This window comes from Diabrotica undecimpunctata, chromosome 1 (assembly GCF_040954645.1).
Source record: "Diabrotica undecimpunctata isolate CICGRU chromosome 1, icDiaUnde3, whole genome shotgun sequence".
Taxonomy (NCBI): Eukaryota; Metazoa; Arthropoda; class Insecta; order Coleoptera; family Chrysomelidae; genus Diabrotica; species Diabrotica undecimpunctata.
Window position 1 is genome coordinate 32,355,350 of NC_092803.1, and position 16,959 is coordinate 32,372,308.

The window sequence follows — 16,959 nt, forward strand, 5'->3', positions numbered from 1 at the left end:
GCAGTTAGAACATACTTAAATACAACTTTTCTAAACGTTGGATTGGTCGTGGTAGTCATATTCCTTGGCAATGTGATGAGATATTGATATAATTATTTATTTTATAAAAATCCGAAAAGAATACTTATTATTCATTACGTACATTATTTACCCATTTTTATTAGGACAAATAGAAACTAGATCACCGATATTAAATGACACATATGTGTCTTTTTTTATAATAATTTTGCTACAAATCTAACCTTAAAAACTCAGCATTTTGACAAAAACATCATCGTTGGCCTAATAACCGATATTTTTATAAATATAGTAAACACAGGGGCAATGTAGTTTATCATAATATTAGTTCGTTAGTAAATCATAATAGTCCATTTGTTTGAGATGTAATTATAGTTACTCTACTACTACTTACTACTATAGTAAGCTGTAACGTAATCATATAAATAAGTAATGTAATCGATAGGTTATTCCGTGTGTGTATATAAGTAACCAATAAACGAGATACATCACAGTTTAATACATTATTTAATCTCTGTGACAAATAAGATGTAGTTCTATAATATACCATAAGATTTGGGTATGTATACAAAAGAATATATTCATCCATTATACATTACAGCCACCACGTAGCCCAGAATTTAATCCGCTTGATTTTGGTATATGGGACGCATTAAAACAATGTGTCTATAAGAATCCCGTAAACATTTGCAACCAACTATGGGAAGAAATAAATTCTGCAGCAGTTTTTAGAACCAATGATGCTATTTAATATGAGACGATCTTTTATGGAATATATTGACAAATGAATTTAAGAAAATGGACATATCCAACACTTACTTTGACAAAACGTTATGTTATTTAGTTTATCTATTTCTTAATTTGGTTTGTAAACAAAATGTTTTGATTATGACTTTAATTTAACATAAAAAGTAAAATGTTTGATGTAAAATCCTATTATTCTCTTATTTTGTCAAATCCTATTATTAATTATCCTGCTGATATATTTATTTTATTTAATATTTCGTTAACTATTATAAAGGTATTTTATACCAAAATTCAGAAGTATTAATGTTTTTGTCTATTTTTTCTTCGTTGCCTGGAGTAATTGCCTTAAATCAGAATTATGCAGCTGATTGGTAAAATGCGATTATCTCGAAAATTGTTGATTTTTAAAGTTATTAACAGGTATACCTTTTTTTGTTAAAATAATGTATGTTTAATATTGTTTATCCCTAATACAGTTAACTTAAAGAGCAAAAAAGTTAAGTGCAAATTTATACCACATATGTGCTGTATGTGGTGCCCTCTATCAGTTACATCAAAGTGTGCATCAAATTATAATTTCTCATATATAAAAGAACCCAGCTGTGAATTTTTATACATAAATGTTTACAAACATGAAAGTTATAGCGAAAAATAAAATTAAAGTGCAAATTTAAATTTGCACTTTAACACCCTGTATCTTTCTTAATATCAACATTTTACAAAAGCAATTTGGCTTAAATCGTAATACTTTAAAGTGTAGAATCTACTATTTCTTTTTGTACAATTACTTATGGACCACCCTGTATAAGAAAGACTTTTCAAATATGTTCGCTTTTAACCAAAAACCTTAGTTCTTACGTCCCAACAAAAATGCAGAAGTTATTCTTTTATCAGAAAAAAGAATACAAACGGGTTATTATATTACACTACAATAACACAAAGGGTGCATTGTATACAGCAGATTAATTGGCAAAGGAGTTTACAACTCAAAGAAAACCGAACCGGTAGCCGATGGCAATATTTTTTCATCTGTTGGACATTAGTGGTATCAACGCTTATCAACTTTGGATGTAGAAAAATATCGATTGGAAAATTAATCGTTCAGATAGGAGATTATTGATTTCAACGGACCAAAAATTAATTAAAAAAAATATAATTTGTAGGTATAAAAATAAAAAGTCATTACATTAAAATGTAAAATAATTCATGTTAACCATTTTACCAGAATGAAACCTAAGTAATGAACAACTTGTTCTCGTTATTACCAGACAGCACAGAAGTTTTTATGAGCCAAAAGTAAAGAAAGGGTGAAGGAAGTTCATAAAACATAACAGTTTGCAATAAGTGTGATAATTAAATTATTATTTAAAATTTCACAGCATCCTATTTATTTTTCTTGATTTTTTAATCAGTTTATATAATTTTTTCAAAGGTGTCTAATCCTTAATCAATGTTTACGGCATATAAAATATATATTTTTTATAATCAGAATGTATTCCTTTTTGATATTCCTTAATTATAATAAAAATTTAGCCTAAACTGTTGGGGTTCATTTGCACCCTATTGCTATTTAATGTAAGTTTCTGACCATGGGTTTATGAAATTTAAATATAATGTCCTGTATATTTTTGTAGTATCAGTAATATATACAATAGTAAAATAAATGGACGCGAAAAGCGTTTTTTCCGGGTACATTTACAGTATAAAAAGTTTCTAATTCAAATATTATGTACTCAATGTTTATTAATTTATAAAAAATATTTACCTTTTTGGCGTATGGAGAACTTAGATCACACCCTCGGTCAAAATTTGTCAGTGTTTTGACCACGGGCATACAAGTCATACCACATTCCACAGTCTCTGGGTCATTTGGAGGTAAAAGAATATTTATACAATAGTCTGGCGGATTTGGCAATGTTTGCATATCATCTGTGCAGCAGACAAAAAAATCGTCGTCTAAAAAATTAACATGGTATTAAAAATTAATTAATTAATTATATAAAAAACAGTAGAACTGGCATCATAATTATTGATTAAAATAAGTTTTGGCACTGAAAGAAGATCTGTAGTCCCGATTCCAAGATGTGACTAGTCTGAAAGTGCCAACTTCGTTTATCAAACCTTTCAGCGTACCTTTAACGGTATGTTTTTCTCTTCAGGAAAACTTGATTGATTTGAAACATGATGTTGAAATTGAAAGTTTATTTCGGGAGTGTGGGTATGAAAGATTTTGGCCGCGGATAAAAGAGCTGTATCCAATCTTGTGGAATGCAATCAAATTAATATTGTTCTGAAGCTATTTTCTTGTGGCATTTTAAATTAATTACTATTTAAATGGGAATAAGCCACAATTAAAGGTTAAAATACGTTTATTGACGTTTCAATTTCCACTTCGGAAATCGTTCTCAAATTACAAAAATTAGTAAATTTACTAATGTTTGTATTTTGAGAACGATTTCCGAAGTAGAAATTGAAACGTCAATAAACGTATTTTAACCTTTAATTGTGGCTTATTCCCATTTAAATAGTAAGCAATCAAATTATTATTATTAGCATTTCCCACAACATATCTAGTAGAGAACGGTTTTAGTTCTGTGTGTACATTGAAAAACAGACAAGGAAATAGGCTCGACATAATAGAAAGAGGGGATTTAAGGTTGGTATTAACCAACATTGAGCCAGACATAAAGAAATAATGTGAGGAACGCCAGGCCCAAGGAAGCCATTTACACATGTATAACCATTTATCATTTTACGAAATGTAAAAATAAATAAATATGGATACTTACTTCATTATTTGTTTTAATTTAATTTGGGGAGGGGCGGGGGGCGATTGTAGTATTCATAACTGGTGAAACCTGTCTAAGGGGGCGAACATATAAAAAAAGGTTGGGAATCACTGGGTTTGATAGATAAACAGGGTCGGTCTTTAAATTTTAAAATATATTTGCATATATAATTAATATATCTGGCGTACAAAATACGCCGGCGCGTGTAGTTAAAGGTTAGTGGAATTTCTTCTAGTGATGCTTTAGATTATAACGAAATCGGTCTAACTGTAGTAATTTATATTAAAAAATCTATTACAGTTTGCATACGGAAATAAATTTCAGATAGATTAACATGTCAGGACTGCGTCACCTTTAGCCCAAAGAAACCAAAATAATACTGGAGAAATATATTAAGCTTTGGTTTCCAATAAAATCATCATCATAAGTGGCTCGATAATCCGTTGTGGATCTTGGCCTGCTCACAAAGAAGTCGAAGTAGTAGATACGTATGTATTTCATCACGTATGTATGTATATCTACTAGTCGTCACTATCTATAATTAGCCAATTTTAATCCAAATGATTAATTTAATAATAATTATTAAATAAAAAATTTTTGCTTGAGTGGCAACGTAGCCGTTTACAATCTGCTCACAATAATCTAATCTGCTTTAATAAAATACCATTATTAAATATATGTTTTCATTGAAAGTATGTATACCCATTTGCTAAAAAAATGCAAATTTTCTAAATGAAATGCATATTTTCTAAATGAAATGCATATTTAATGAATATTTATGTGCATATTTTTCACTTTTTTTTGCACATTTGCCCAAGTCTACGTAATATACATACGCTGTGAAAACTGGTATTTTAGTCAATCGTATTATAGTCGATAATACAGATTTTATACACCCTTATTCCCGTTAAAGGCGATTTATGATTATCAGTAACTTAATTATGGAAGCTAATGTCCTGGTTGATCTTATATGTAGTTATCAGATTTGAACGCACTTTACTACGAAACGAAGAAATATACGTACTAGCAAAGAAAGCACTGCTCATATCATGGGCCACAAATTGAGCAAATCCATTAATACTACGGGTTGTGTATGGTTCTTGTTGGAACTGTAGATCATCTGGAAGGCATGTTTCGCGTACTTCTCTTGCATTTGGAAGTTCGTTACCGCTTTTGGCTCTTGGCATGGACTGTGGACCTATAAATAGTTATGTTTTATATTAGTTTAGATTGGAGAACAAATTAGGAAATAAAACCAAAATTATAAGACTAAAAGATAAACATGAAACTATTGTATAAAATAGAGAAGAAATGCTAAAATCTACATAAAATTTTTATAATAATCATAATTAGCGCATCGATCCTAGTAAGCTCATGGCTTGATTGACCTTTCTCCTCTATCCCTTCTTGTCCATTGCTTTTATTCTCCAAATTGTGACGAATCATTTTTTGACCATCTTCTACACACATTTTCCACATTGCTTAGAGTCGACCTTTTCTCTGACGTCCTTTTATTGTACTCGACAGCAGAATTTTTGGTAGTCTGTCTTCTGGCACCCTATGTATCTTAGTCGTTGCTAACTCATTCTAACCCTCTCATATCTTCATTCGTCTTTCTGATTTAAACCCCGTTCTCCATTTTTCCTCCAAATATTTCCTTAGAACTTTTCATTCCCATATCTGCACCATTTTTATTGTTTTCTATTGAGTCCATGTCTCCGATACCTAAGTTACTATAGTTCTAATAGCCGTTCTATATATTCTCAATTTGGCACCTCTTGATGTATGCATTTATTTATTAGTAACCAATTAAATGCTTAAACACATTAGTTAGCTTTTATTAGTCCATTTTGGATTTTTTCTTCTTAATTTAGTTTTCGTGTTATAATTATTTCTAGACATTTTACCTTCCGGCGGGCGTAGCTGTTCCAGCAGATACAGCAGTCTTTATTTTGTGTTATGTGCAGTCTTTATAGTCTATTTATAAGCCTTCAGTTTGTATGCTAGTAATTGATACGTCCGAGACAGCTAGGCCTTTGTCCCACCAATATTATTTGTTTGTTGGGTAGTTTCTGATTGGGCTGTAGATGTAACAGAAAATCGATTACAGCTTCCTTGATTAAACTTTGTGGAAATACGATTATACGGGTCACTCGAGAAAAAAATTGTGTCAGTCTTTCAAGTTCAGACGCAGAATTAGTAGTTATGTGCAGCAGTGCAAGAGTGTTTATGGATTAAAACATTTCTTATTGATAATATGAAGATAAAACTTCAAAATTTCATTGTGTATGAAGATAATTAAGGGTGTATTATATCTTATTAAAACCCCAGAAAATAACAAAAAAAATAAACATCATCATCATCATCATCAGTAGCTCGACAACCCTTTCTGGGTCGTGGCTTGTTCTAGGATTTTCCGCCATTCTGTTCTGTTCCTTGCTTTGTTTTTCCAGTTTTACCAAATGGAAAAAATAAACCTATATAACTTAAATATTATTTTATTTGTGATACTTTAAAATCAAGTATCATGAATCTTTGTTATGTAAGTAGAATATTGCAGTTGGCAGATATGTTAATAAAAAGCTTCATAAAGTACAGTTTTGCAATAATAGAGATAATTTAGGATTGTATTAGCTCATTACAACTATCAACCATAATATACTGAAATATTTTGGACATATACAGTGTGGAAACCACTTATGGAATAAAATTGTTTGTGTCTTTATTCTAAAAAATTATAAAAAACGTTGAGATACCTTAACTTTTAAATTTAAATGTGCGCTTTTTAAACATAATTTTGAATGAACAAGCTGATCCACGCAAGTCTAGCATAGTCTCAACGAACTATATATTATGAATAATACAAGGTGAAATTTTAAAATTAAGTATAATTTTCTTCAAGACAATTAATTCATAGAATACCCGAGGTAATTGATTGGTTTACATTAAAATAAATACTTAAAATGTTCTCCACCTTGTTGTTGGCAATAACACAGTCTCCTATAAAACTCGCCCCGAACTTTGTTTAAAGTTTGAGGTAAAATATTCCGTATTTCTGTAGTTATCGTTTCTTTGAGGTCTTCAATGCTAGTTGGTTGTGATGCATGTCCTTTGTTCATGAAATAACCCCACAGAAAAAAATCCAAAGGCGTAAGATCTGGCGACCTAACTAGCCACTCTATAGTGCCCCTTCGACCAATCCATTTATTGAAGAAGATTTCACTCAAGTAATTTTTCACCATTAAAGCATAATGGGATGTTGTACCGTCCTGCTGGAACCAGACAGTTTCATGCGGTAGGGTCGGATCTATTGGATTGGGATTTTAGTTAACCAACTGAGGAAGAACATCGTTTCTTAGCATGCTTAAATATTTTTCCGCTGTCAAATTACCATCTACAAATATAGGACCAATAATATGATCTCCTATAATACCTGCCCAAACATTCAACTTTTGAGGATACTGAGTGTGTGTCTCACGCATCCAATGAGGACTCTCCGCTGACCAATACCTACAGTTTTGTCGGTTTACCTCTATGTGCAATATAAATGTTGGTTCATCAGAAAAAAGAATTGTGCCAAGAGCTATTTTATGTGTGTTAATTGTATCCATCATTCTTTCGCAGAAATCCATTCTACGATCTGGATCGTCTTCTGTTAGATCCTGCACAAAAGTCAATTTTTATGGATGAAGTTTTTCTTCATGGAGACACCTTAGGACAGTTGTGTGACTCACAAGTACGGTTTTTTTTAATGGTTTGACATGTCCAAGTTCTCTGAATTGTGCATAAATTTTATACACAGTACCCTGTGCAAGATTAGGCAACTAAGGATACCTCTGATTAAATAAGTTTGCTACTTCAACTTGACTTTTACAATTCTCCTCATAACCGATCATCATTAAAATCTCAATTCGGTGGGTTTCAGTTAAATATTTCATTTTTATTTCTGCAAGAAATTAGCTTTTAATTAGGAATTTATTATTTTAATGTAAAATGTCAACACACCAACAACTGATTGATAACAATCCGCATTATTTACCGATTTAGTTTAATTAACAGACTATCTAGACAGTTTTTACCTATTAATGATAAAAAATGTTAACACGGTTACTAAACAAACATTTTCCCCAATATACTGACAGAGTAGAAGTGTATTGTCTGTATTTAAAATAATACCATAACACGTGATAAATTATTAATTTCAAAATTTCACCTTGTATTATTTATTACAGACCCTACATGATATAGTTCGTTGAAATAAAGTTGTTAAGAATCTTTTAAAAACATAAAAATATACAGGGTGTTTCATTATAAATAAGGATTATGGACTATGCCAGACTGGCGTGGATCACCCTGTACATTTAAACTTATGTTTAAAAAGCGCACATTTAAATTTAAAAGTTAATTTGTCCAAGAGTTTTTTATTATTTTCTATAATAAGGACACAAACAATTTTATTCCGTAAGTGGTTTCCACACTGTATCTAGAAGAAGAGAAGGCTTGGAGCGAATGGTTGAAGATAACGTAGCGGGTAAAAGATCCTGGGGAAGATCTCCAGTACGATGGTCGGACCAAATAAAGGAGATGACTCGTTACTCATTCTCCGAAGCAAAACAACTCGCACAGGAGAGAGATAATTGGACAGAAATAGTCAAACAAATTACATGGCGCCACTAGATCCTTACGAAGGAGAAAAGTTTCAGGAGGAGGAGTTCAGAGGGGAGTTTCAATAAGTAGTGATTTAGATTGAAATAATTTTAAGTTTGTTTTATTGTTGAATATTTTATTTTTTATTTTGTACTGTACATTTATTTTTTATTTTGTACTGTACATTTATTTGCTTGTTCGCTTAAATATGAATAATAAGATTTTCTTTTGCACAGAATTAAGAAAAGTGTTAAGAAAGGGTGTAAAATGTAATACTTCCCTTAATACTTTTTGTGATTTTCTGTATCATTAAGTGAATTAGAATGACAGATGATTATAGATACAGGTTAAGTAGAATAGTTTATGGTGCTGAAGCACATGGTAGAAATTTATAATTTTTAAGTAGTATGTATTAATATTGAGTACAGTATAGTCCCTCTATAACGAACACGGTTATTACGAGGTTTCGCTTATAACGAGGTATATTAGATGTCCTATTTTTCTATGTCCTAGATTTCTATTGAACTATAACTCTCTATAGCGAGGCAAATTTGGTTATAACGAGAGAAAATAAGATCGAAAAACGTGTTTTTTACGTTTTTGACCCAGCCGTGGTTATAAATAAATACCCTTTTTAACTGCACCGCAACAAACTTAACTGCTGCTCGCAATAAACTTCTTTACAATAAATACAACTGTTTCACATCTTTAGAAAATATGATAGATACAATGATACTGGACAATTTAAAGCAGTCAAAAGTGACAGACTTCTTCCAATTGCAGAAGCAATAGTTTATAATTCTCCTTTAAAATAGGCTTTATACATTATGTAGTTGGAAAAAAATGTAGGTACAGATTTTTTGTTTTAACGTATATCATTGACAATAAAAATAAACAACTCTTTTTTGTTTTAACGTAATTCATTGACAATAAAAGTAAACAACTTTTTTTCGAAAACGCCATTTAAACAATATTTATTAGCATCTTATTTGCTCCGAATGGCTTCGCTATAGCAAGTTAATGTTTTAGAAAACTACATATTCATATATATTCACAGTATTATTGTTGTCTGATATAACGAGATCGGCTTATAACGAGGTAATTAGTTTGCCATTTCAGTTCTCGTTATAGAGGGAGTCTACTGTATAACACAGCTAAGGAACAAAGAGTGTGAGAGTTTTAATCAACAATCCGACATTTATCACATATAAATCAATACTACAATATGTAATAACAACTTTAGAAACTATGCTGTCAATCATTATCGGTAGACAAAGCATATAGTTTCCAATTATTAAGAAGTAACTTTCAAATTTTAAAGTAAAGACAGACATTTTTTTAATAATAAGAATTTGCTTTTATAACAAAAAAGATTTATAATAATTAATAAATTGTAAAATTTTAGGGTTTGACTTTAGCTGTCAATTTATTTGTTCAGTTTTTTTTAATTTAATGTTAACTCACGACAGCTCGTTTTATTATTTTTGATTTTAGTTTGTTTATTTTTAAAAAAAAGGTTAATCTCTGTGCGGTAAATTTTGTAAGTTTATAGTAGTATCTCCAACTCCTGGAATTTGTAAACAGATGAAACATGTAAGTCTTTTTTGTATTTTTGTATTTTGCGACTATTGTTGTATTATTTTTTCACTGTCTACTTTGTAACTGTTTGTGGTGACAAAAATAAATGTTAAATTTTGTTTCTTAACATTTTGTTTATTCTTTTTTTAACTAACCCTTTTTTTTCGAGTTTCCATTTGGAAAAGATATGGTTTTTTATGTTTAATAATTATATCTCCAGTTACAACTAGTTGTTGTAATAGTTATAATTAGGCACCTTGAAGTGGCGCTCTTTATAAATTACTAGAGGTGTTTCCTGTTTCTTTTTATTTTGTCCCAAGAGATTCATGACCGTTTGTTTCATATTTTTGTAGTTGCCCCAATCCAAACCCCCTTGTCTTTTACTTATCCACGACCCCAGCTCTCCTACCAAAACATGAGTGCCGTTCGCATATGTTTCGATTATTTTGCTTGCCCTTCTCCACCCCCAGTAGTTTCTTGTGGCCCCGTGTGGTAGGCAAAATATCTTCGTTACAAAATTATCCAATAAAAATCTCCCGTGGGCCTGTAGACTATAATTTATTATTATTGATATTTTTGAGTAATTACTGTAAAATTTAAATATTATGTAGTTTGTAGTATTGTAACGATTATTTTTCAAAATAAAGATTTTTTTTTTGAAAATAAAAGTGCAAGGTACATTTCTATATATATATATATATATATATATATATATATATATATATATATATATATATATATATATATATATATATATATATATATATATATATATATATATATATATATATATATATATATATATATGTATATATATATATCGAGATAAATGCATTTTATTAGTCAGCTGCACAATAATTCTTAGTTTGATATTTGTGCGGTAAAGCACTGAATACCTGTAGATAAGCATAATTCATAGTTTATTCTTATTAAAACAACTCAAAGATGATAATGTAACATCACAAAATGCTTTGTTTTATGTGCTAAATGTCTTATTGGAGAAAAGATATTTCATCTTCTTCTTTAGGTGCCGTGTCCGTATTCAGACGTTGGCCGTCATCATGTTTACAATATCCCTTTGGTATCGCTTCTTAAGTTTCTATAATGGCGTTGTATTACTTGTTCTCTATTGTAAAATGCTAAAAACCCAAAATATGGGGTTTATGCAAGATGGTACACAACCACATTCTAGAAAGAAGGCAGTTAGAACATACTTAAATACAACTTTTTTGAACGTTGGATTGGTCGTGGTAGTCATATTCCTTGTCAATGTGGTGAGATAATGATATAATTATTTAATTCATAAAAAATCCGAAAAGAATACTGATTGTTCATTACGTAAATTGTTTACCCATTTTTATTAGGACAAATAGAATCAAGAGCACAGGTATTGAATAACACATATGTGTCCTGTTTCATAATACTTTTGCTACAAATCTAACCTGAAAGACAGCATTTTTACAAAAAATCGGTTGCCTGTAAAGTCGGTTTTACGGGCGAAGATTTTACGTGACAACGTCTTTTTCTCGGTAGAATATTTATTGATATGAATATTATTAAATTGCACAATAGGAACAAGGAAATGAATGAAAATAAGAATTGCACAAATTTTAACTATAGAAATATATTTTGTTTACTAAAACATTGTACATGTAAACTTAAACTTGACTAATTTCTATTTGAGTGATTTTGTTGAGGATAGGACGATGATAGAAGAAATATGAAATGAAAGGAAGTGTTTCTGCTGTAATGTGTCTTGAACGCCAAGAACGCTCGAGAAAGACAGAGACACAAGCACGGAAGCACGCACCGATTCAACGCGCCTAATTCTCTAGTGCTGCGCGCGCAGCGGACCGATCATATTTGAGTGGGAGAGAGACGCAAGGTATTCGCCGGTCCGGCGGGCCTCTCTCTCGTTCGGTGACTCACTGTAACAGACGTGAGCGGGCGTTACACTTTTTCATGAATGACTCCGAGCCACAACCTAATTTAAGACGTTGTCACGTCAAAAACATCATCCTTGTCCTAATAACCGATATTGTTATAAATATAGTAAACACACAGGCAATTTAGTTCAGCATAATATTTGTTCGTGAGTAAATCATAATAGTCCATTTGTTCGAGATGTAATTATAGTTACTCGTAAGCTGTGATGTAATCATATAAATAAGTAATGTCATCGATATACTCATCCATTATACATTATAGCCACCACGTAGCCCCGAATTTATTCCGCGCTTGATTTTGGTGTATGGGGCGCATTAAAACAACGTGTGTCATAAACATTCGCAACCAACTATGGGAAGAAATAAATACTGCAGCAGTTTCTTTAGAACCAATGATGTTATTTAAAATGAGACGATCTTTTATGGAATATATTGACAAATGAATAAAAGAAAATGGTGTACATATCAAACACTTACTTTGAAAAAAAGTTATGTTATTTAGTTTAATATTTATTAATTTGGTTTGTAAACAAAATGTCTTGATTATGACTTAAATTTATCCTAAAACGTAAAATGATCTAAAATCCTATTATTCTGTTATTTTGTCAAATCCTATTATTAATTATCCTGCTGATATATTTATTTTATTTAATATTTTGTTAACTATTAACTTAAGTTAAAGGTATTTTATACCAAAATTCAGAAGTATTAATGTTTTTTCTTCGTTGCCTGGTGTAATTGCCTTAGATCAGAATTATGCAGCTGATTTTTAAAATGCGATTATCTCGAAAACTGTTGAGTTTTGAAGTTATTAATAAGTACACCTTTTTTTTGTTAAAATAATTTATCTTTAATATTTTTTATCCCAAATGCAGGTAACTTAAAGAGCAAAAAACTTAAGTGCAAATTTATACCACATATATGGCATAAGTGGCGCTATCTATCAGTTATATCAAAATGTGCATCAAATTATAATTTCTCATATTTAAGAGTATCCAGTTGTAAATTTTTATACATAAATGTTTACAAACATGAAAGTTATAGCGAAAAATAAAATTTTAATTTTGCACTTTAACACCCTGTATCTTTCTTAATATCAACATTTTATTAAAGCAATTTGGCTTAAATCGTAATATTTTAAAGTGTAGAATCTACTGTTTCTTTTTGTACAATTACTTAAGGACCACCCTGTATATATATATATATATATATATATATATATATATATATATATATATATATATATATATATATATATATATATATATATATATATATATATATATATATATATTTATAAATGATTAAATATTAAATGTATAATTTAATTACATAATAAATTTTCAAACGGCAAATAGTAGTATAATATATACATTAAAATACGTTGAGTTAAGATTACTCTTAAGATCCACTTACCAAATCCATCATTTAATTGCGTTGTGTTATCATACTCCGAATAGATAGTTCCGTACCATGGATATATTTGGTTATTGCATTCTCCAGTAAAAGTCCTGTATACATTAGTTTCTATCGGACAAAACGATGGTACTACCCCACAAACCTGGGCTGCAGCTTCTTTATAGAGAGTGTTATAAAAAACAAGAATACAAAAGAGAAGCAAATCGGTTGCTTGCTTCATGTTGAAATTGTTTCTACTGACTTGTTTTGTAAAAGATTTGATATTTTATAATGGGAAAATTATTTATTTTAGTAAAAAATAAAATAATATTTTTTTGTTTTTTTTTGTAAACCAATGCGACAAGATGTAAGCAAATCCATATCTTCAAATAAATATATATGCAGGGTAAATATAAGATAACAATAATATATTTACATTAAACGTTATTAAACAAATATAGGTGTTAATATATTTTTTTCAAGTTACTGTCTGTATACAAACAATTAACTGCGAAATGAATAGACCAAAAAGTTTTTTTTATCTTTAAATGCATATTTACAATCTACTCATAAACAATACATTGAGTAATTAGTAAATATGATGACAATATTGACTTGATTTGGGGACGCTCCTCCGACAGTTCTCCACTTTCACCTATCTAATCAGGTCTTTTGGCCAGGTCTTCAAGTCGTCTTCAGTCTTCGTTCCTCTATTGGTGGCTAATATAATTCACTAATCATTTAGCTGTGGTGTATTGAATTAAAAAATTTTGGCCTTGGCGGCGTGAAGTGATATTACAACTTTTACGGCTGGTACTCCTAGGCATCGAGCAAAAAGACAAAAGAGGGAATGTAAAGGTAGTGGGGGCAAAAATATTGTTGACAGGAAGTGCCATCTTGAGAGGCCAAATTAAACAAGGAAAGAGAGTCTTTCCTTGTTTAAGAAATCAAATTTAGTTGGGTTATGTTATTATTTGTCCCAACTGTCACATGAAATCTTATTTATATTGAAGTTTTTTAACAATTGTTTCACATTTTAGACTGTTATCGTTAATATTTAATTAAAATTTTCTCGTCTAAGACACATTCTGAAAACTATTTTATAGCTACTGTTAATAAGTGTCGGAAAATTTAAATTTGTCCGCCATCAGAGGCCACTTTTTTGGTCGCCTTTTCATAACGATTAGATTCCCTCTTTTGTCTTTTTGCTCGATGCTCCTAGGTCATTGTGGATGGTTGCATTGCTCACACACCAAGGGGCGTTAGTTATCATACAAACTGTTTTTGATTGGAAAATCTGCAAAATTTTTATGTTTGAAGGCTTGCTACAGCCCCAGAATTGTACGCAGTAAGTCCATATTGGTTTTATTATGACTTTGTAAAGCAATATTTTGTTCTCCAATAACAGTTGTAACTTTCTGCCAAGTAACTAATTCGTTTTTTTTAAACTTTTATAATGAGTTTTTTGACGTTAATGTGTTTCTTCCAGGTCAGCTTTCAGTCCAAATGCAACCCAAGATATTTCACAAAGTCTCTAGCAGGAATGGGGGCATTGTTTAGACTAACTTGTAGACAAATGATTTTTGGTTATTGACTTTAATTTACCATTTTTTCAACCAATTTTTTAATGTATGCAAGTAATTTTGCAGCTTTTCAGATAGTATATCTGGGTCTTTGTTTGAAACTAAAACAGCTGTATCATTGGCAAAAGTCGCCACTGTGACGACATCTCTAATAGGTATATCAGCAGTAAATATTAGGTGCAGGAAGGGACCGAGACCGATTGGATTGAGTGATAGATTGAGAAATCATGATTGATTTTTACTTGGAACAAGCATTCGTTCATATAGAACTGCAGGATAAGGTACATACGAGGTCTGGCTATTAATTAATATTAATAACGAGACTGCTTATAAAAAAAATTTTTATTTTAAAATTATTCTACAATCGAATGCTCTTCTTCAATATATTTCCCTTCTATCGTCACACACCGTTCCATTCGTTTTTACCATTAGTTTATCAAGTAAACCTGGAAGTCTTCTTTTGTTAGAGCTTTTAGGAGCTCCGCCGGTTTTCGCTTCACCTCTTCCATGGATTCGAACCGGATTCCTTTAAAGGCAGACTTGATCTTCGGAAACAGGAAAGAGTCGCAGAGTGCTAAATCAGGCGAGTACGGCGGATATTCGAGCACTGAAATGCCTCTAGCGGCTAAATAACGCTTCACAGACGGCGTGTTATGGACATGTTAGTTGTCCTGGTGCAAGATCCACTGCTTGTTTTTCCACAACTCCGGCCGTTTTTTACGAAATCGCTCTCGCAGCGTTGCCAAAACTTTCAAATAGTAAGTTCGGTTTACAGTTTGACCCTCTGGAACCCATTAAGCCGTTAATGTCGAAAAAAACGATTAACATGACTTTAACTTTTGATGTCGACATCTTTGCTTTTTTCATTCTTGGCGATGCAGGAGTTTTCAAGTGCATGGATTGTCGCTTAGTTTCAACATCGTATTTGAATATCCAGGTTTCATCGCAAGTGATGATGTTTTCCATTAATTCAGGCTCTTCATCTTACCTTTTAAGAAAATCTGAGCAGATCTGTTGACGGAGCTTTTGGTCAGGGGTCAAATTTTTTCGGACCAACTTAGCACAGACTATCTTCATGTTTAATTCGTCATGTAAAATTTTTTTGACAGTTTCTTTATCGGCTTTTAGAGTCTCAGCAATCATCCGAATGCTCATATGACGATCTCCGCGCGCGCACAATTTTATTAATTTTGGTCATTGTTTGCGGAGTTGAAACAGAGACAGGTCGACCTGGACGTTGGTCATCTTCGGCGCTCTCTCAGCCTTCATAAAACCGTTTATACCATTCAAAAACACGCGAACGAGGTAAGAGAATTCTCACCGTAGGCCTTTTTCAACATATTATAGCACTCAGTCGAAGTTTTTTTTTTAATTTAACGAGAAATTTCACATTAATCCGTTGCTCATGTTTTTCGTCACACATTGTTATCGGCACGAGAAAAAAACACCTTTTTTTCTAACCTCTACAAAAAAAAATACTACTACCGACAGCGACAAAAATGTATTTTTGTACTGAAAGAGTAGACACTTCCAGCTATCCAATGCTGCATTCGTTTCCCACTCTACTCCTCTAGGACGCCTTCTGCTCGCGCAGTCTCGTTATTTAATAGCTAGACCTCGTATCGCTAGGCAGTAAAGATTTTAGTTTATATAACAAACCGTTGTGCCAGACTTTATCGAAAGCCTGCTAAATATCAAGAAATACTGAAGAGCACATAGTCTTTTCTTCCAAACTTTTCTTGATTTTATTTACTATTCTATGACATTGTTGGATTGTTGACTATTTTTGACAGAAACCAAACTGATGTCCGGGTATTATGTTCTCAAGTAGTACAGTTTCACTTATCCTATTTAGCAGGAGTCTTGCAAATATCTTGGACATCAAGGGTAACAAGCTCATCGCACGACAGAAAGAAGGTTGTCTAGGAAATTCACCTGGCTTTACAATCATTTTAATATGATCATATCGCCACTGGACTGGAAAATGGCTTAAATGTAGCATTCTCTTATAGATAATAGAAATCATGAGAACTGCTTTTCTGGCTGGATGTTTTAGGATTTTCATATCGATTAAATCGTATCCTGGGGCTTGGTGAGTGTTGGTACTTATTACTATTCTACGAACCTCGAATGGAGAGAATGCATGCTTTTGTTTGAGGTCATAGTTGACAGAGTACATCTAGATATTCGCTAACTACATCACCATTCATGTTTTGACCTAAATTTGGAGTAAATAAATTTTCTTAATATTCT

General features: G+C 31.4%; 1 protein-coding gene across 1 annotated transcript in view; it reads right to left on the reverse strand.

Moving 5' to 3' along the window:
- The window catches only part of LOC140436568 (peroxidase-like), a 60,609-nt gene extending 47,245 nt beyond the window's left edge, over positions 1-13,364 (reverse strand). Inside the window, exons 1-3 of the mRNA XM_072525531.1 lie at positions 13,142-13,364; positions 4,579-4,752; positions 2,531-2,721 (exon numbers count right to left, since the gene is read on the reverse strand). Coding sequence (XP_072381632.1) covers positions 2,531-2,721; positions 4,579-4,752; positions 13,142-13,364 — 588 coding nt within the window. The remainder of the gene's footprint in view (positions 1-2,530; positions 2,722-4,578; positions 4,753-13,141) is intronic.
- Between the last annotated feature and the right edge of the window lie 3,595 nt (positions 13,365-16,959).